General features: G+C 40.2%; 2 protein-coding genes across 2 annotated transcripts; both read right to left on the reverse strand.

Moving 5' to 3' along the window:
* Nucleotides 1-664: 664 nt before the first annotated feature.
* LOC107040456 (laminin subunit gamma-1) lies at nucleotides 665-11,648 on the reverse strand. Its single transcript, XM_015260547.1, has 7 exons — nucleotides 11,083-11,648; nucleotides 8,567-8,828; nucleotides 8,058-8,359; nucleotides 6,176-6,375; nucleotides 5,972-6,075; nucleotides 5,371-5,559; nucleotides 665-4,516 (listed from the first exon to the last, which is right to left on the reverse strand). Exons 1-7 carry the CDS (start codon nucleotides 11,221-11,223, stop codon nucleotides 867-869), a joined length of 4,848 nt encoding a protein of 1,615 aa, XP_015116033.1. The 5' UTR covers nucleotides 11,224-11,648; the 3' UTR covers nucleotides 665-866.
* A 1,195-nt stretch (nucleotides 11,649-12,843) lies between these two features.
* Nucleotides 12,844-18,192, reverse strand: LOC107040491 (rhythmically expressed gene 2 protein). Its single transcript, XM_015260589.1, has 2 exons — nucleotides 17,764-18,192; nucleotides 12,844-13,445 (listed from the first exon to the last, which is right to left on the reverse strand). Exons 1-2 carry the CDS (start codon nucleotides 18,043-18,045, stop codon nucleotides 12,978-12,980), a joined length of 750 nt encoding a protein of 249 aa, XP_015116075.1. The 5' UTR covers nucleotides 18,046-18,192; the 3' UTR covers nucleotides 12,844-12,977.
* Nucleotides 18,193-20,014: the final 1,822 nt, after the last annotated feature.

Raw genomic sequence — 20,014 nt, forward strand, 5'->3', positions numbered from 1 at the left:
TCTTTGGTATCAAGTATAATATTGCAAAAAAAGAAAAAAAAACACGGGCCATGATGAGCTTGATGGCCCCCTCGGTGGTAATGTAAATTTCATAAAGCTCTCATTATTCAATTCAATGATCAAATTAATTAGCGAAGAAGGAGAGAAGAGGTTTTCAATTAGATACGCTGAGAAAAAAAATATTTTTGCCGAATATCCATTTACTTGAGAAAAGTATTTATTTTTTCAACGCCGTATTTCTCCAGTCGAGTCATTGCTAGGCAATCCTCATTAGATGTCAATCGTTACAATTCAGTAGCGAAGTGGTAAAACGATTTAGTAAAACTGGGTTTTCGAGCAATATCTCCGAATCTAAGGGAGATAACGAAATTTTCGTCTATATCTTTTTTGCAGCTCTCAATTCGCTCTACAGAAAAGGTCGTAACAAAAATTTGGCTATCTGCCTTAGATTACGAGATACTCATTGAAAACTGACGCATAGTCAAAATCAACTTGAACCGTTTTACCACTTCGCTACTGAATTATATTGCGCCAGAAGATGAGCATGTTAGTTATGACCTTGAGTGCGCTCCCTCAATAATTATCAATACAAAAAATAAATCGAAATTATTCTCTCTGGAAAATGAGAAATTTATGAAAAATGAATAATCATTGGAGGGATTCATCCAAGGTCAAATGCAACATAGTCATCCTCTAGAGCAATATGATTGTCATAATTGAAACCTAATCAGGCTCGCCTACCAATGACTCAATAGGAGAAATCCGATTTTGAAAAAAAGCTTCTCTCAAATAAATGAATATTTTTCAAAAATATTTTTTTTCACAGTGTAGAATCTACGTTAAGTATTTATGGCACGTGAGCCGATCTAAGGCTCCAGCCGCCAGCGATTTTGGCACTGAGTGGGCAGTGCCTTCCTTATCTCATCGATGTTCTCCACGTCATTCCTCAACCTTCCCACCTCCTCCTCATAATTCTTGACCCACTGGGTCTGCAGATTCTTCGCCTCTGTGAGTGCCCGAATCCTCTCATCAAGATTCGTGGCTTTAATCTCCTTCTCCGCCGCCAACAAGCGCTCCTCAAGACGATTGAGATCAGCGTCGTCGATCTCAGGAAGTGCTTCCAGCTCCCCAATGATCTCCGCAACCTCAGCAAGCGCCTTATCCACCTGCTGACTCGCCAGTGCCACCTTTGTCCTCGCCTGACCCACCCGATGATTGACATCATTCGTCACATTCACATTGCTCCCAACCCTGACCTCATACTTCTTCGCGATGGAGTCCGTCATCTCCACCCTCGTGTGGAGCTTGTCAGCCTCGTTATTAAGCCTCCACGCCTCCAATTTCGTTTTGTTCGCCTCAGTTCTAATGACATTAGCATGTGTCCCAGCGTCATCGGCATTTCGCTGCGCCTCGGCCGTGATATTCCGCGCCCCAGCGGCATTATTCTCCGCCCCATTAAGCACAACTTGAGTCTCCTCAGCCTTCAGAATGGCCTCTTCGACCATAGTCCGAATTTGCTCGATGTTACGAAGTGCCTCCTGCGCTTTAAGCTTCTCCCTCTGCACTTCAGCGTCAAATTCACCCAATTTCTTCAGAGTCTCTTGCGCCTCCGCCAGCGTCTGATTGCCCCTCTTCACAGCGTCCTTGGCCTTTTCGTTGGCCCCGTCGACCTCTGAGAGCAGCTCCGCAGTGGCTGCCTGCTGGTCCTGCGCTTTGTTCAACAATTCCTCGCTCTTGTGGATTTTTTCCTCCAGATCGAACAGCAATTGCTCGTTGTCCTGCAGCATTAGTTGGGCTTTCTCCTTGAGCGCTAGACCTTCATTACTAACGGCTTCCACTTGCTCTTGCAATTTCTCAATATCAACCGAGGGAGTTGTCAGGTCTAGCAGCAATAAATCAACCGCCTCGTCCGCCACTGCCGCAGCCTTCGCAGCTGCCGTGCCCGTTAAATTCTTAACTTCAATGAAACGATCCTCCAGAAGCTCCAATTTATTATCCAACTCTCTGATCTCCTCGCTGATATTCGCGTACTGGGCAATTGCCTTCTTCGCGAGATTGTAAGCCTCCTGGGACGTGTTCCTGGCTTGTTCAGCGAGAGCATGAATCTTCTTCGCTTCATTTGTATTCAAATCAGCCAACACCCGCGCCTCCTGAGCGATATTCGTCATTTGTTGGTTCTGCTGGCCAACCTGTTCCGCGCGTTTCTTCGCCTCTGCCAGGGCCGAGGCGCCCTCAGTAGCCAAGTAGTCTTCAGCCTCTGTTAACTGCTCGTGAATCTTATCGAGAACACTTTCAGCCTCGTCGATACTAGTCAGCCCCTCGCTGGTAGTTCTCTTCGCCTCCGCAGCTGTCACATCAACCCCCTGAGATATTCTGTCAATCTGATTTAACTGATCTCTCAGCTCCTCAATTTGCTCCACCAGCGTTTTATTTTCGCTTCCCGATCCTGCCTTCGCTGTCTGCAAGAGGTTTCTCACTCTGTCCTCGACGTTTTGGAGTTCCCTCTCAAAGTCAGAGTCCTTGATCACAGTCGGACTGCTGTTGATCTTCCTGAGGGTGTTCTCGAGATCTGCGAGTCGCCTTCGGTGAGAGTTGACGGCGTCCTGCACTAGGTTGTAGCAGGGGGGACAGTCCACACAGCCGTACTGTCGATTGTGCTTGTTCTCCTTACAACGATCGCATCTTCTTCCCTCGACGTTCGTCAAGCAGGGGCACTGCCCATTGGCGTCACACTGGAGATCCTGAGACCCAGCGTGATCACAATCACAGAGCTTACATCCCTCCCTCCCAAATCCGTACTGATTCGGGAGACAAGCGTCGCAGCGTTGGCCAGTGATCCCAGGACGACACTGACACCGTCCACTGTTTGCATCGCAGGTCCTGTTGTAGGATCCCTCGGGGTCGCAGTTGCAGGCGGTGCAGCCGTCCCCAGACAGTATCTGGTAATACCCATCCTCACATTTGTCGCAGTTCTTCCCAATGACGTGGGGCTTGCAGGCGCAGTATCCTGTCAGCTGATTGCACGGGGCGACAGCTCCATTCTCGGCTTCCTGGGTGCCAGGTGGGTAACACTGACACAACTTGCAGCCGTCTTCTCTCCTGTCTGACAAGGCGTCCCCCCAGTAGCCCGCGAGGCAGTCCTCGCAGTGGAATCCAGCTGTGTGGTTCACACACTTCAAGCACTCCCCTGTCTCGTGGTTGCAGTTCCTCACAGCGTTCAAGTCGATGTTTCCGTTGCACTCGCAGGCTCTGCAGGCAATTCCCCTGTCTGGGTTGCCAAAGTATCCGTCGGAGCAGGTCTCACAGCGAGCGCCAGTTCTGCCAACTGGACATTCCGAGCAGATTGGGTCTGGGTTGTTCCCCAAGAGTATGCAGGGGCCGTTGTCGGGGCAGGGGCAGGGCTGACAGTCGTGAGGGGTCTCTTTCAGGGGATATCCGTAGAATCCTCGGGCGCAGAGCTCGCAGTTGCTTCCTGCAGTGTTGTGTTGACAGATGCAAGCGCCTGTCTCGGCCTCGCAAATGTCAGCGTGACCGTTGCAGTTGCAGGGCACGCAGAGGGCGAAGGGACCACCGTTTGGAGGCTCGTGGTGGAAGCCGGGGGCGCAGGACTCGCAGAACTGGCCGACGTAGCCGTGGGGACACTGGCAGTGCTCCACCCAGTCGGCTGACTGACCTGCTGCTCCTCTCAGCGCTGTCTCCAGGCGAACGTCGTCCAGGAAACCTCGACCCTGGTGCGTGTACGTTCCACGGATTTTGATGGATGTAAGGTTGGAGAGGATCGACATGAAGTCGCGGGCTGAGAGACGCGGCTGCCAGCCGTAGTTCGGGTGCTCGTGGAGGCGGAATTTGTAGGTTTGAGGGGTGATCGATGGCAGGCGGTTCTGCTGGCCGAATATGGGCTGCGTTATCTGCTCTCCGTTGCCGCCTTCCAGGACGACGTCTCTTGCTGTTGGCGAGGGGTCGGTTTCGCCGATTCTGAGGGTGAAGTACAGGTCTTGATTGTAGGAGGCTCGCTGATCTCCTAAGAATCTGTCGGGGGCCACGAAGTAGACGTTGTCGCGGTCTGGGGCAGACACCTGGACCGTTTGAGTGACTGCGTCGTAGTGAAGGGGAAGGGTGCTCCCTACGACATTCGCAGACCAGCGTTCATTCCCTCTGACGAACATGCTCTCGATCACCGTCTTGGAGTAGCCGTTTGCCGGTCTGCAGATGGCGGAGTGGCCGAAGCAGAAGCAAGGCGTGCAGCCGAATTCATTTTCCAGGGCGAGGTTGAAGAACCCGGGGCGACACTCTCGGCAACGCTTGCCTTCGACGTTTTCTTTGCAGGAGCAGGCGCCTGTTTGGGCGTCACAGCTGGGTTGGTTCCCCAGGGAACCTTTCGGACTGCAGTCGCAGGAGGTGCAGCCGATCGAGTCGAAGTTGTAGAAATTTGGAGAACAACGGTCACATTTGTCACCGGTTATGCCGGGCTTGCATTGACATTTACCTTCGCTGTTGCACTGGAGACTTCGTGAACCTGGTTAGGAGGTGGGTGTTAATGAAGAGGAGTATTACGTCAGGAGGTAACAGACCCTTGGGTGTGGAATTCTGAATTGTTCTTTTGTCGATAGCTACACGGAGAGAAATTTTCTAGAAAAATTCTAGTACGAGTACTAGAAAAAATCACAATCCACCGGCTGTGAAAAATTCTAGTGCTGTTGAGGTAAAATTTCTTGGTATTTCGTGTAAAATTCCTGGATTTCTGTGAAATTTTCACAGAAATACGGGAGAAAATTCACATTTTCCCCAATAAAAATTCTAGTGTCGGCACTGGAATTTTTTTCTGGCCGTCACTTTGCGCCTCTTTTCCCGGGCTAGCACTAGATTTTTTTCTAAAAAATTTCTCTCCGTGCATAATTGGCTTTTGTCGCGTTGTAAATTTTTCCAGTTCACGTCACTTTAAAATTTTTTTTCGAACAAAGGATCTATGATCTGTCGATATATGTGAACATTCGCATGAAAAAGGATCACTTTGTCGATATGGAGTTATGTGTACTCTGATAGTATTGATAATAATCCGCACATTTTAAACCCAAAATGATCCTCAAAGAAACAAGTTAACATTGGTATAAATGGGAATTGCTGAGGCAAAGCGTGAATATCTCGGAAACTAGGATTGACAAAGTGGTCCCTTTTCATGCGGAAGTCCACATATAATCAATAATAAAACCTCCGACCATTAGACGATGTAGTAATTGAGTGATGATTTTTTTTCCTTTCAAAAAGCGAACAAGTGGCAACAAAAGGCAATTCTAAAACTCAACACACTCGAAAGAATCTGTTACCTCTCAAAGGCATTTGACGAAGTTTGAGTCAATTGAGTTGTCTTACCTATTTCGTTACAGTTACAAGCGATGCAGTAATTATCTTCAGGACGTTCGTAGTAATTCTCTTTGCACCTCTCGCAGTTTGCACCAGCTCTGTTTGCCCTGCAGTCGATGCAGTGACCGCCGTGGCCACTTCTAGCGTACAATTCCTTATCGAAATAGCATCTGTCGGAGTACCCATTACAGTTGCAAGCTGCAAAACGGAATCGAAATTATTTTAGCAGATGAATTCTCAGACAATAGTTATAAAACTTACGAGAAGATTGATAATATCTTGCCGACAATCTACTCCGATACCCCGAGCCCACAGAACCTCCCCTCAACATCAAAATAATCAACAGAATTTTTCTCATTTTTTTATCAATTAATTTGAGCAATAATTAAGGGATTGACTGTCTCATGGGGACAACTGTGAGACTGATGCTGCAAGCTCGCTTTGTCATATCCCCCACTTTAATACAACTCATCGCTGGGTACATATATGGCAAAGCTGTCCCCTCGATATAGCCACCATTTATGGCGAACAGAGCTCGTAAAAAAGTCAAACCAACGACAACTCGTTCTTTCTTTTCACTTGTCGCTGTTTGACGACAAATTCCTCTTACCTTTACACTCGTGGGCATCAGTGTGAGTTGCACGACCCCAAGGGGCATCATTGTAGAATGGCAGGCACTCGTTACAGTCTGGACCAGCAGTGTTGTGTTCACATCTGAAAGGGTAAATCGAAGATTGGGGAAATAGTCAATCAACATTTTCTGGAATAAACCAATTACGGGGGGACAAATTGAGGGCTATGGGTGATTGCTGACCGACAAACTCTCCGAGTGCTTTCATCGGAACTAGTTATACAGACGCCGGCGTGTCCGTTACACGCACAACGGGCTCCAACAGCGATATCGGCGATTGCATAGTAGTAAGATTTGAGGACAGCTGGATCGCCGAAGACATCGTCACCGAAAGTGTTCAGACGGTCGAGGCTAATTCGCAGATCTGTAGCTTGGACCCATTCCTGAAACGTGAGCGAATGTATTTTTATCGTTCTTCAAAAGTCAGTGGCGCAGTGGGAAAACGAGTTGAGGCTGCATTTAAGGATATTCAAGTACTTTGGCTATTTTTTCTCCAGTGAAATACTTTTCTACTTTTGTAGTCGAACATCAGAGCTTTCGTTTGAGACCCATTTGAACCCAAGTTTCCAAACATTTTAGAATGATATTATTATTTAAACTTTGCAGGTCTCGGTTTGAATTTCGATATTGAACCGTTAGAAAACATTTAAAAAATCTGAAGAAAAATTGCAAAGTTTACTTTTGGAGGAAGATTAATGGAAGAATTTAAAAATTACAATTTTTGAAAATTACGAGAATTTTTGCTATAAATAATTTATAAACTCAATTTTCCACCATAAAAATCGTTTGGTGCGAATCGTAACAAATTTATTCATGTTCAGAATTTCACCAGAAATCGATTTTATGCCTAAAACCATTGAGTTTCCAAAAGTGTAAATAATTTTTATCATTTATTTAAAATAACGAAGGTTAAAAAAAAATAATTCTGTGCAAAATGTAATTTGAATGACGCTCAACAATCATGATTTTTTTCAAATTTTTCTCACGCAATTTAATTGACAAATTCAGTGATCGGCATCAATCATTATTCCAGAAATATTAAGAGAATTATTTCCCCAAATAACCGAATTCATTCATTTATCATTAGAACTTAGAAAATAATAAATAATTGAGAATTTAAATTTTTTCAATAACTATTAGGTGAATAATTGGAAATTTTCAAAAAATATTAGAGATTATCAAATAATCGCCATTCTTCCGAATTCGATTATTGATTGGTAAAATAATTCGGAATTCAAATATTTAATTGTTGATTAATTAATAATTGAAAATTGTTAAGTTCTATTACTTGATTGAGTATTTATGAAATTAATGCTAATGATAATTTCTGATTACGCCTATCTCTGGACAAATTTGATGACTGAAAATGGTTGTATCTATAGTGCGATCTGTATCAAACTGTAAAAGATATTTGGATATCCTTAATTTTAGCTATTGAATGTGTATGCAAGTTTTTGTCATTTTTTCATTGGAGTGAAATGAATGTCGTGAGGAAGGGATTTAAAGAAGAAAATCCAATTCAATTTTCCAATTAATGTTCTTTAAGGTCAGCATATCCATGGATGCCAACCTTTGAAAGAAAATTGTAGTAAAATGCGACTTAGTTTTCAAGAGGCTTAGGTCAAAATAAGGATCCGAAGGGTCAGATGAAGATTCACAAGGGTCAAAGTAAGGGTCAGGAGGGATCTAATGAGGATCAGAATAAGGGTCATGGAGGTCAAAATTAAGGGTCAAAGATGAACGGTCAAAAACCAAGGGTAAGAAACAAAGGGTCACGAGGGTTCTAATGAGGGTCAGAATAAGGGTTACGAGGGTTCTAATGAAGGTCAGAGTAAGAGTCACGAAGTTCATAATCAGGGGCAGAATAAGGGACACGAGGGAAAGATTCAGGTTCACAAGGGTTAGAGTGAGGGTCACAAGGATCAGAATAAGGGTTCAAATAAGGGTCATAGGGGTGAAAATAAGGATCATGGGAGTCATATGGGTCTATATGGGGGTTGGCGAGCGAAGCGAGCAGGGGGCGTAGCCCCCTAGTGTTCAATATTATTATGCACAAAAAAATTACTTGTAACGCTGGATTCGTATCGAATTGGAAAGCCGAGGGTCTCCCTTCGAGCGTCGAAAAGGCAACAGTTCCCTTGGTCAGCGGAGAGATATCCGAATACTCCGAGGTGCAAAGAACCCTAGTGTCATCCCCTCGAACAGTCTCCTTCGAGTCTGGAAGTCCATACAAATCCCTGCACGATGCCGAATAATATTGATACGGCTCCCAATTAGATTTATCGTTCTTCCTTTTATAAATCCCCCAACTCTCGGGTCTTGGCGTCTCGAAGAGGACACGCACGTAAGTGATATCGAAAGTTTTGCCTGAAAAAAAAGGAGGAATGAGTGAAGCTTACGCCAATGGACCACATGTAAACCAAGGTATGTTCTCCCCGGTCTACAAACTTATCTCAAATGACATAGATAAAGGGTCAGAGCTCACCGGAACTTGAATGAACTCACTTTGTCTTTATCAATACCATTCCGTTTGATATTTTCGTGGAATTTAATGAATGGGGAACTGACACGTACCCAAATGGAGAGTCAGATTGACTTGATTCGGGTAATCGACATTCTCTAACATTGTTTCCGACTGCCACCAAGTGGCATTCTCATTGTTATCCTGATCAGTTAAATAGGTGGCTGGGTGATCTCCCCATCTGCAAATGTCACAGGACTTCTCCTGGACACGTGTTTGCTTGCAGAATTCCGTGGCGACTCCACCCTGCCCGCACGTATTCGTCGCCTCAATCACCAGATTGAAGGCTGCATTTTCAAACGGTGGGATGCACCTCTGTAAAATGACAACGGCACTTGTTTGTATTCTACAAATTTATGAAAGACGTAGGGGAAAGTGGGGAAAAATTAAACAGCCGAAAAACGACTATTGGACGCAATTCAAAAATAGTATATTTCCCACCAAGGGAGGGAAAATAAAGGAGTTGTGGCCACGTGCAGAATTAGGGGAGGGTAGGGTAAAACGGATACTGGACTTTTTTTGAAATATTCATGACGTGTTGAATTATTTATAAAATGGAATAATTTTATTTTTCAATTGAAAAACAATGATTCCTCTTTGTGATGAGCTGAGACTGAGCTCAATTGATAAATCTGTTTCTGAGTTATGGATATTTTTTAAAAAGTCAAAAGTGTCCATTTTACCCTATCCTCCCCTACGTGGTAAGCACGTGGGTAAGGGTCCTTTATTTTACCTCCCGTGGTGAGAACGTTATTTTTCGTCACGGCGTAGGGGGAAAAGCAGATTTTCCTCCCGCGAAGCGAAAATTTTTTTATCAACTTTTGTTAATCAACTTTTTTTTATTATTGGGAGTACTGATGAGAATAATAATTTTCTATTCGTCTTATAATTCAGTTGATTAGATTAGGCTGATTACGCTTTTCTTTTTACATTCAATTGAAATTCGACATCACATTTCCTTTTTGCCCCATGCGGGTCTCCCCCTGGGCCTTGCTCTGGACTTTGGATTTTGCTGTTTCATTTTCCTTTCAATTAACCCATTGACAAAATTGTCTCCCGTTAAAACTTTTCAATAATTCTTCGTTCTACTTTTTGCTTGAATCGCGTCAAACAGTTGTTTTTCGACTGTTTCATTTTGCCAAATTCTCCCCCATGAAAAAAACTGTATAGAAAAATCCAGCACTTTCGCCCGAAAATTGTAGGTTTTTAAAGTTTTTCGCTGCGTCTCTTTTTCAAATGAAATTGTATGGCGGAAAATGGGCCAAAGTGGAAAGTTTGCCATTGACTCAAAAGCCCAATGTCTCTGTTTACAAATTAACATATCAAGAATTGAAGCAAAATTCCATTTTATGACAGTCTCACCTAGTCAGAAATATTTTATCAGAATAATCAATAGCCCATCGAATTTCTATACAATACAAGTTATTCGATTGAGATATTTTTTATGGAAATTCTTTGGCATAAATTTTCAGTCTTTTTTCACTGTTTTTTTTTTTTCAATAAAAAGTTTAAACATAAATTTTGGAAAAATCACGCCGAGGTCCTTTCATAAAGAATATATTCATGGGAAAAGTTGTATAAAAAAATCAGAATCAATTGATTTTTTGAATACAATATTTCAGTATAAAAAAAAACCGCTTTTCTTTGTTAAACGTTTGTCATCGACTCAAAAACCCAATATTTCTGTTTATAAATTAACATCTCAAAAATTGAAAGAACGTTCCATTTTGTGACAGTATCTCCTAATCAGAAATATTTTATCAAAAAAATCAATGGACTATCGAATTTCTATACAATACAAATTATTCTATTGAGATATTTTCTATGGAAATTCTTTGGCGTCAATTTTCGGTATGTTTTTCACTGTTTTTTTTCTCATTGAAAAGTTTAAACATAAATTTTGTAAAAATCACGCCGAGGTCCTTTCATAAAGAATATCTTCATGGGAAAAGTTGTATAAAAAGATCATAATCAATGGATGTTTTGAGAAAAATATTTGTTATCAAACATTTCTAGTGAATGCCGCAGAATGTCTCAATAGAATCCGTCAGAACCTAATAGTTTTCAATAGAAGTTCAACCCAACTCCAATAGAACTTCCTGAAAAAAGTGGGGCTTTTAATCAGGCTTTCTAATGATTTTTTCCGTATTTATCCTCAATCACTGACAAATGAATAACCATTTATCTATCACGTGGAGCCAAAAGAGGAAGCATAGTCACATGAACATTTCTATCGTGTTGTTATTTCGTCTCTTTTTATCGTTTCATGATTTTTTCTCTTATCTTCAGTAGAAAAAACCGTATAAATGAGTGGAGAGTTGAAGCAATTCGGGGAACAAAACGATAACCCCTCGTTCACGTTTGTCTCATCTCCGAGAGGATGAGAAAACGAGGAGATGAAGACGACAGAAAGATAAAGATTACCGAAAGCGCTCGTGATTGTGAATGTGGGGCATGCATAATGGATTATTTAATCTTCAAATAATTTGCTGAACAAATCTGAAATGAATTACTTTTTTTGTACATCGTTAAACCTCTCTCATTCTCTTTTCAATTTGTTTATAAATACCTGAGGCCTTCCGGACTCATCATAGCACTTGACTTCGTCTTTATTCTGAGGTATCCGATGATACAGCTCTTCAGACGGATCTGGCTCTCCCAGGACTAGAGAGAGGCAGGCTATTGCCAGCAGCAATAGTCGCCTGCCCATTGTAAAATCCAAATAACTGCCTACAATAACGATCTCAGTATCGATTATTCAATCGATGAGTTTTTTTCCATCCGCCCGGCAGCGGCTCCCGAGCTTGACTGAACCCGCGCTCTACTGAATCTTTCGTTTCTCTCAGTATCTGTAATCTTTTATTTTCTACTTTTTCCTCCGTCGCTTCGGCTACACTCATCAGTGGTAAGAGCTATTCATCGTTCGGTCCATCTGATCTATCGATCGGAGGATCTAGGTGACAGGAAGACGTGGGATAACTTTCAATCGAAAACTCTGCAAGTGAATAATCGATAAATACGTTTCAAACGAAATGCGATGTTTTGTCGAAATTTATCGAGGGAAATGGGGACATTTGGGGACGTTTACGAGAGTAAATCTGAAAATACGGATGCAGGGCCCGACTATAGCAAGTAGTACTTGTACTGCAGTGAACAAAATTCCAACGGTAGTTTAGTTTATCCCCCGCGGCAGGGGGTAGCGTCGTAGCCTTCCCACAAATCCCGAAAAATTCGAAAAACTCCGGGCTCTATCGCGCTGCAAAATTAATTTGTCAGAGCTCGAGAGGGACCGCCAGCAACGAACCTTCGATCACTCCAATCACTCCGGTGTAATCGATAGTGGAGGGTTCACCAAGATGTCAAAAACACACGTGCGAATGAGATCCGCAACTGCAATGCTATTTGCTGAGCCCGCGATGACTGAACAGACACAAACGCGCAAGAGTTTTACGGATGTATTTACAAAGGAGAGGCCTAAATTGTGCCCACATACACGAGAGAACGCAACTAGGGAAACTGGAGGTGGAGAGCAAACTGAGAGTGTGGAGGGAATGAAAGAGCGTGCTCTCTGAAGAGGTCTGCGGCCACCGCCTGTCCTTATTCAATCCACACTGTCTCTGTCGTATTTTCTCTCCTACGCTGTCCCCACGACACTCAAAGGCCCCGACCTTTCTTCTCCCTCTGGAACGAAACCTGAATGAAAAAAAAAACGAGGGGAATGAGGAATAATGGAGATGCTGGAGGTTTTCGGAATTCCTCTTTTGGATTTGATTTGAGTTTTCTGGAAAGATGAAATGGGAAAAACGGATATGGGGATATCTTTTCCACCCGGAAACTGGGCACTGATACTGTCCCACCCACATAATGGTGTTTTGTCTCGCTCTAGTGAAGGCAAGACTGCAAGACTGTTATCTTGCACCGATTCATGCCTGTGATCCGTAGAGGGGACTCTGTTGCATTTTAAACCCAGGGGCGTATGCACTCGTTAATGAGGGACTAATGGACTGCAGGGTGTAGGTCATTACTGCGAGAATTATTGGAAAAATCTCGAGAAAATATTGATTGAATGGATTTGCTTGTTGAACCCGTCCGGGAAATCTCAAATAGATCGTCAAAACGTTTCTTAAAAAATTGACATTAACTAATTAAATCATTTGGTTGTAACAAAAACGATTGGGATACTTCACAAATCGCATCATTTTTCGTTCAACATTGGCATGCAGCAACTAAAAAAATTCTTCATTATGAATTGTTGAGGTCAACCGCAAGCCCATGCCCATCCTGAAGATCCCATTATGGAATCGTGGTGAATAGTCACTTGTGGAAAAAATGCAGCTCGGAACTTTATAATTTTATTCTTCAGTTGATTCCAATTTGAATTGAATTCATAACTAATAGTCTAGCTAGATGAATGTACATGGCATTATCACATTTAACAATTTCTTAAGACAACTAATTGAATAATTAATCCAATAACGTCTTGAAATGATCTTTCAGTTCCTCAAGATTCGCAAACAGCTCAAACTCCGGAATATCTTCGTACTTTTCGCTTGTTTTACAGTCATGCGTCATCAGAAATGCGTACCATCCCGCATCTTTCGCTCCGACATAATCCAACTTGAGATTATCCCCAATGTGCACAGCCTCCGCGGGTTTTATCGTCTCCCCTCTCGCTTGTCCACCCAATTTCAGGGCCTCCTGGAAGATCCCGTGGGCTGGTTTCTCCGATCCATAACTGTAGGACGTCAGAATGAAAGAGAAGTGGTCTCGGAGGCCAGTGCTCGCTAGGATTCCCTCCAAACGGTCGTCGAAATTCGATACCACTCCGACTACGATATCCTGCTCGTTCAGGTAACTCAGGATGTCCTTCGTCCCTGGGTACAAGTGCCAACACTTGTTTGTGCCGTAGAGTTTGATTAGATTGTGTGATACCTGTCATCAATGAATAAAATGAAAGTTGAAATAATTTTTTCATCACGCTGTGCGAAAATAGTGTATTTCAGCACGTGTGGGGCAATTTCGTCTTTAACGTGTGTGGGGTTTACAGCATGAGCCGAAGGCGAGTGGTGTAACCGCACACGTTAAGGACGAAATTTCCCCACAAGTACTGAACAAAATTTTATGTCACGAAGTCTGAAACCGGCTGAATTAGACACGAGACGCGAAGCGTCGAGTGTGTAATCCAGCCGGTTTCAGGCATGAGTGGCATAAAGTAATTTTTTAGGCACCCTTCGCGTGCCTAAAACGTCCCTTTTCCACACATTGTGATGAAAAATATTGTTCGATACTCGTGGGAAAAGTGTTTTTTGGCGCGTGGGATTATATCACTCGCCTTCGACTCCTGCTATAAACCTCCCACGAGTCAAAATAGTATATTTCATAACGAGTGCAAAAAAGTGTTTTTTGGCGAATAGGCGGTTTATATCACGAGCCGAAGGCGAGTGATATAATCCCACGAGCTAAAAAACATTTTTTCACGAGTTACGAACAATATTTTTCATCACAGTGTGGCGAAAACTGGACTTTTAGGCACGCGGAGCGTGCCGAAAAGTTCACTTTTCGTCACAGCGTGATGAAAAACTCTTTTCCACACTCGTAACGAAATATACTATTTTCGCCAGATAATACCACGGACAGAACTGTTCAGTAAAAATTACGGAATTCACAATTCACTCACCGATTACGGAATCGACTCCGAAAATTTAAGTGACGGTATTGTAATTTTTCACAGGAGATTCAGATAAAAATTACAGAATGCCCCGGAAAAATTCCGTGATAATTCCATAAAATTTCCTACAAAAATATTTCGCTCCGCAATTACGAAAAAGATACGTAATTTTTATTGAATATTTCTCTCCGTGTATATATAGAGGGAAAAATTGGGATAAAAATTATTCCGTTGACGAGTAAGAATGAATTTAGGATCATTAAAATTATCATAAAATCGCATTAGTTTCAGGGAATTTAGTTTACGAGGGCAATTTTATTCACCGAGCTGAACAAGGTGTCACTGGACAGTGAATTCAGTTTTGAAATGGAGGAAAAAAATGAAGGGTTTCAGTATACAACAGCGGCCACAAATATTATAATCCTCTATTATTTTATTTTCATATTTACTTTATTTTCATATTTTATAAATTTCCTATACGGATTGCGTATAGAATTTCTATAGGAGTTTAGTATATGGTATTCGAATATTTCAATACGGATATTTTTTATACAAATTATTTCTATACGATTTCTATAGGTTTGATCCTGTACGACCCACTGCCCCATGTATAGAAACATTCCGTATGGAGTTGCGACATTTCTCTACGTTTTTCTCTGGAGCGTTTAGACATCTTTCGTATGAAAAAAATTTATGTAAAAATTTATATATAGAAGTAATTCGTATAGAAATATCCGAATATCATATACGGAAATCCTACAGAATTTCTATACGCAATCCATACAGGAAATTTCTATACAATTTTTTCATCCGTGTGTCGATATCCAGTTATGTATGTTCCGATAATATTGACAATACTCCGCACATTTAAAGTCCACAGAGACCCGAGCCTGCAAAATCATGTAGTTTGAAAATATAAAACAAAATTAACATCTGTTCGAATGGAAGTTGTTTGGACACAGACGTGAATCTCTCGGAAACTAGAATGGACGGAGTGGACCCTTCCATGCGAACGTCCACAATTAACAGCGATATTCAGTGGAAACATTTTTGCAGAATTTCATTAACGATACTTCAAAGTTGATGATTGAATTTGTTTCATTGTTTTCCAGGAACTGTTGTATTACCTTTTGCTGCGTTGCGCGGACTCACGGCATGACAAACGAAGTGTTAACAATCGTGAATAATCATAAAGGATAATTCTCAATATTGATTTACAAGAAAAATTTACTGGAAAAATCAATAGTGACATAACTTCGTATGTGTCTTTCGTGTGAAGTCATAACGCAGGATTTTTCAATTTCCTACAAATCATTGCCTCTGTATTATTCATCGAAATGAAAAAAACACGTACAGAATATTTTTCATTCAATTTCCATACGCAACAATAAAGAAATTCAGTAGCGAAGTAGTAAAAGGAGATAAGTCAATTTTGAGTATTGACCAATTTTCAATCAATATCTCGGAATTTAAGGGGTATAGCAAAATTTTTGTTATAACCTTTTTTGTGGAGCTGATTGAGTGCTACAACAAATGTAATTACGAAAATTTCGCTATCTCCCTTAGATTCGGAAATATTCCTCAAAAACGCAATTGGGAGATAAGTCGACTTATCTCCGTTTACCACTTCACTACTACATTTTCTGCAAAATTTCAAATGCTTTCATTTGAAATTAGCATTCAGAATCATAAATGAGTTATTGCAGTGATATTCGAGGTAATTCAATCACTGGTATCCACAAAGCTTAGTCGCGCGAACACGTATTTCGAAGTCTGGACAAGATAGCGGTATTTCCGTAAGCAACTGTTTGTAGATCTTACTTTGCTCTGCACGATAGTTTGTCATGGAAACTTCGCTATCTTGCTTAGGTACCGAGGTATTTTCCGAAAACTAATCTTGAGATGAAGTTTACATATCCTGTGTGGCCACTTCACTAATTGAATGGTTTCGGTGGTGAAGTGGGACGGCGTAAGATATTTATTATTGACACTCCATATAGAGATCCGGAAAGTCGAAGAATAGTAGGGGAGGGTGGGGTAAAATGGTCACTTTCGACTTTTTTTTAATTGTTCATAACTCAGAAACTAATTTATCAATTGAGAAAAAAAAATTAAATTTCATCAACATTTCAACCCCTTATTAACATTTAAGAGGAGACTACTGTGAGTTTTAAAAGTCGTGGGTTATGGAGTGAGACTTTTCATACGTTGAAGATCGATTATATAGATCTGAAAACGAGTAATTAGTGAAAAAAACATTTCTTTTTTTGTTCGTTTGCCCGAAAACGCTTAAAATGCCAAAAACAGTCAAGGGCCTCCAATTTTTGAGCTACGAATGATTTTTTTTTTAATTTTCGGAAAAATATGTGGAATAACAATTACGTGCTATTTTTTTTTAAATTCACCTCTTACATGGCTAAATTGGCTTTTTTTGTATTTTTTTACACAAATAGTGAATTTTTTTATATGAAAAAAAAAAACGAAGTCAGCTGTTTAGGAGTCGAATTCCAAAAAACTTGCTCGTAATTGTTGTTCCACGCATTTTTCTGAAAATTTTGGAAAAAAAATCTTTTGTAGCTCAAAAATTGGAGGCCCTGGACTGTTTTTAGCATTTTAAGCGTTTTCGGGCAATAAAAAAAATAAAAAATTTTTTGCACTTATTACTCGTTTTCAGATCTATATAGTCTTGTCCTAGCATCAATAACGAGCGCACCAAGGGGCGAACTCCTCGTGATTACTAGATACCTGATTCCGGAATTAGTTATCTCCTCTACCCGGCGTTTACCTAGTGATTCGAGTATCGGGAATTGTTTCAATTACAATTACGCTCATCCTCGTGGTAATTGTTCCCGCAATTAATATTAAAAAGTCAGAACTTTCGTGTAATCGGCTGACAGGTTGCAAAATTATCTGTCACGGCACGTGCGTGAGTTCACAAGTGAGAAAGACTCATTAATTAAATGAAACTGATCGTTAAAACCAAATAACTTTTGCGTACGAACTTTATTTTAAATTAACGACTCAAAATTAAATAAATAACCTGAGTTATTGAGAAAGGTGTGCCACAGCAGAGAATAAATAGAGCAAATAAATGTGAGTAACATTAATATCAATCTAATCTGACTTAGAGGATTCATCTTTTCTCTCTCCTTTTTTTTTGTAATTGTAGCTTTGTACAAATTTCTCATTCCAAGAGATCTAAATTACATCATAAAATTTTGAAAACCCTTGTAATAGAATTTGGATTTCCTCTGAATAAACGAACTATATTTTAAATTACATCATCTCTAGCATCATTGTTAAATTATAAATTACCCTCAATCTCTTATAATTCAACAGATATGTCAAACACTTTCGAGGTAAGGATCCTAACTAAATAGAAATAATTATTTTTCTGCTCGGTGAGAAAATTGGTTGAATACAACAAAAAGATTCAAACAATTTTTCATATCCAACAGTAAAATTAAACCGCTTTGCTACTGAATTATTATCCATAGTTTCGGAAATATTCATTTTCGAAGAGAGCCGGTCATTCAATGAGGGGCTAATTGATTCGCAACTTTTTTCATTATTAAAAGTTACCTTCTCCAGTACATCCTCAGATATTCCTGGATGTTGATCCCGGAAAACCCCATAAACAAGATTCTTCCACCACTTTTGCCAGCCAAGACCCGTGTGTTTACCAAAAACCGGATGTTCATTCGACAATCGTGAAAAGTGATGTTTGAAACTTGGCGCCAACAGTTGTGGATCGAGGTCCGGCGCGCCGTGTTTCACTCCAATCTCCCCATAATGCTCCAATTTCGTCCTCAATAATGTCCCCGTAACGTCGAATGTCACTAACCGTGGTCGAACGAGCTTCATTACTTCTGTTTTTATCAGCCATTCGGTGACACACGTAATTTACCCAATTGGTCACCTACAAAATGCAGACGACGCATTTACATTGTGCCGAACATCTGTGACTGCTCCGAACGAAGATAACCGATAACTGCCGACGACAGTGTGACAATCACCCGCCAACTTTGGGTAAAAAAATGGCAAATTAATTTTGTCTCATCATTTTTACTTAACAAACTGGAATAATACATAATACTTAGTACAGTATTTACAATTACTGCTGATAAATTGTACAAATTTCATTATTATTAGTTATATTCTGCAGTTTTTAATTTAAAAAATCGTTCATTTCATTTTTATTATGCTCGTCGCTCACCTAATATCCTTCAAAAATTAGAAAAAAAAGTAATTTCGTTAAAATGTATCTCCCAATTGTGTAAGTTGATTAGTAATAAAGTAGAAAAAAACGGGTTAAGATCTATCGTAGTACGTTGTACAGAGTAATAAACTGACTCAAGTAGAAACGACTTTTTTACAGATGACAGCAGAGTGTAAAGAGTAACTTGTAGCAGTCGGCAGTGGTTTCAATTGATTCATGAAATTTCTTTTTATACTCATATTTTTTAATGGAGGACTCAATATTTCATCATTGGTTAAACTTTAATTTCATTTCTCATCACGGAGATTGCTACATTTTACCACTCTGGGTAATTATTATAATGACACACCTTATGAACTATTTTGTGTTGTGTGACTGATGGATTTTTTATTACAAGTTAGAAGAAAATTATTGTTTCAACGTTTAATTATCTTGTCTTTCTTAGTTTCTTTGCGCTTTTTTTGGGAGAATCGTACTTTGTGGTAGAAAAGGGAGAAAGTATCTGATTATAAATTGCCTCAAAAACTTATTATATACCTGTACAAGTGTATAATGCATAAATCGAGGTAACAAGATGACAATTATGGCAGTCGTGATCAGGTTCATTACAGTTTCTCTCCTTCATTAATAGTTAAATTCATATATATACACAATGATCGGTGAAATACGTCCTCGCTGTACCCAACATGTGTATATATACAGTAAATGCGGTAATATTGCAATACTCCTGATCTATACTACAATATCATTTTTTTATGTAAATAAATTGTTATCTGTTTTCTTTCTTTTTCTTTCAATATATCGATCAGTCTCACAATCTTATTTATCATGTAGTAATTAGTAGGAGAAAGTTTGAATAAGTTTGTCTTCATGATATAAAAGTTTTTGTCCTTATAGTCTATGATGTTTAAAGTTATATTGAAGATTTTGCTACCAATTGTTTCGACCAAAAAACGTCACGAGAGATATTTTCTTTCGTCAATCGACGTATTTACAATATCGTTTTAGTCGTCTCGTAAACACGAGGGAATAAAGTTTCGTAGCAAAATCCGTAATTCGATAGTAGTTGGATAAACTCCAGTCATTATGATTTCATTGCTTTCCGCGAATATCAGAAACTGTCAGATTTTTCACGCAATCACTATGTTGATGATAATGATTGATAGTTAAACACAAAATATCATTGCAAGGATAATAATGCTAATTTCAATGTGAAAAAGAAATCGAATTATTGAGAATTGACTACAGTATTCCTACGTATTGCATTTTGTTGATTTTTTGCATAATGATGGTGATAAACATGAAATAAATGATCTGTGAAGTTAATGAAGTGTAGAGTGATTAACAATCGTTACTTCGTCCTTCATTTCTTTTCCTTTTTATCTTAATTAACTGGCAGTGTGGGCATACTCAGGTAATTACATACGAATTGACAATAATTCATGTTATTTTTATTACTTTTTCTCTTATTTATATAAAAAATATATTATGAATATTATCGATTGGAGATAGCAGGGGGGAGTGACACAATTGTCCGTTCTGTGAGTTAAAAAATATCCATTTCTTATCTGACAAGTCAGAGAAAAAATTATACTCTCTTATGTTGGAAAAATA

Source organism: Diachasma alloeum, unplaced genomic scaffold, assembly GCF_001412515.2.
Source record: "Diachasma alloeum isolate Michigan unplaced genomic scaffold, Dall2.0 Dall_scaffold_00336, whole genome shotgun sequence".
In the NCBI taxonomy this organism is placed as follows: domain Eukaryota; kingdom Metazoa; phylum Arthropoda; class Insecta; order Hymenoptera; family Braconidae; genus Diachasma; species Diachasma alloeum.

Excerpts from the sequence above, each read along its gene's own strand:
- LOC107040456 (XM_015260547.1), bottom strand. The coding sequence starts at position 11,223 with ATGGGCAGGCGACTATTGCTGCTGGCAATAGCCTGCCTCTCTCTAGTC. Across the intron at positions 8,360-8,566 it reads CAATCTGACTCTCCATTTGG|GCAAAACTTTCGATATCACT; the intron begins GTACGTGTCAGT and ends CTTTTTTTTCAG. Across the intron at positions 4,517-5,370 it reads TTGTAACTGTAACGAAATAG|GTTCACGAAGTCTCCAGTGC; the intron begins GTAAGACAACTC and ends CCTCCTAACCAG.
- LOC107040491 (XM_015260589.1), bottom strand. The coding sequence starts at position 18,045 with ATGAAGCTCGTTCGACCACGGTTAGTGACATTCGACGTTACGGGGACA. Across the intron at positions 13,446-17,763 it reads CTGAGGATGTACTGGAGAAG|GTATCACACAATCTAATCAA; the intron begins GTAACTTTTAAT and ends CATTGATGACAG.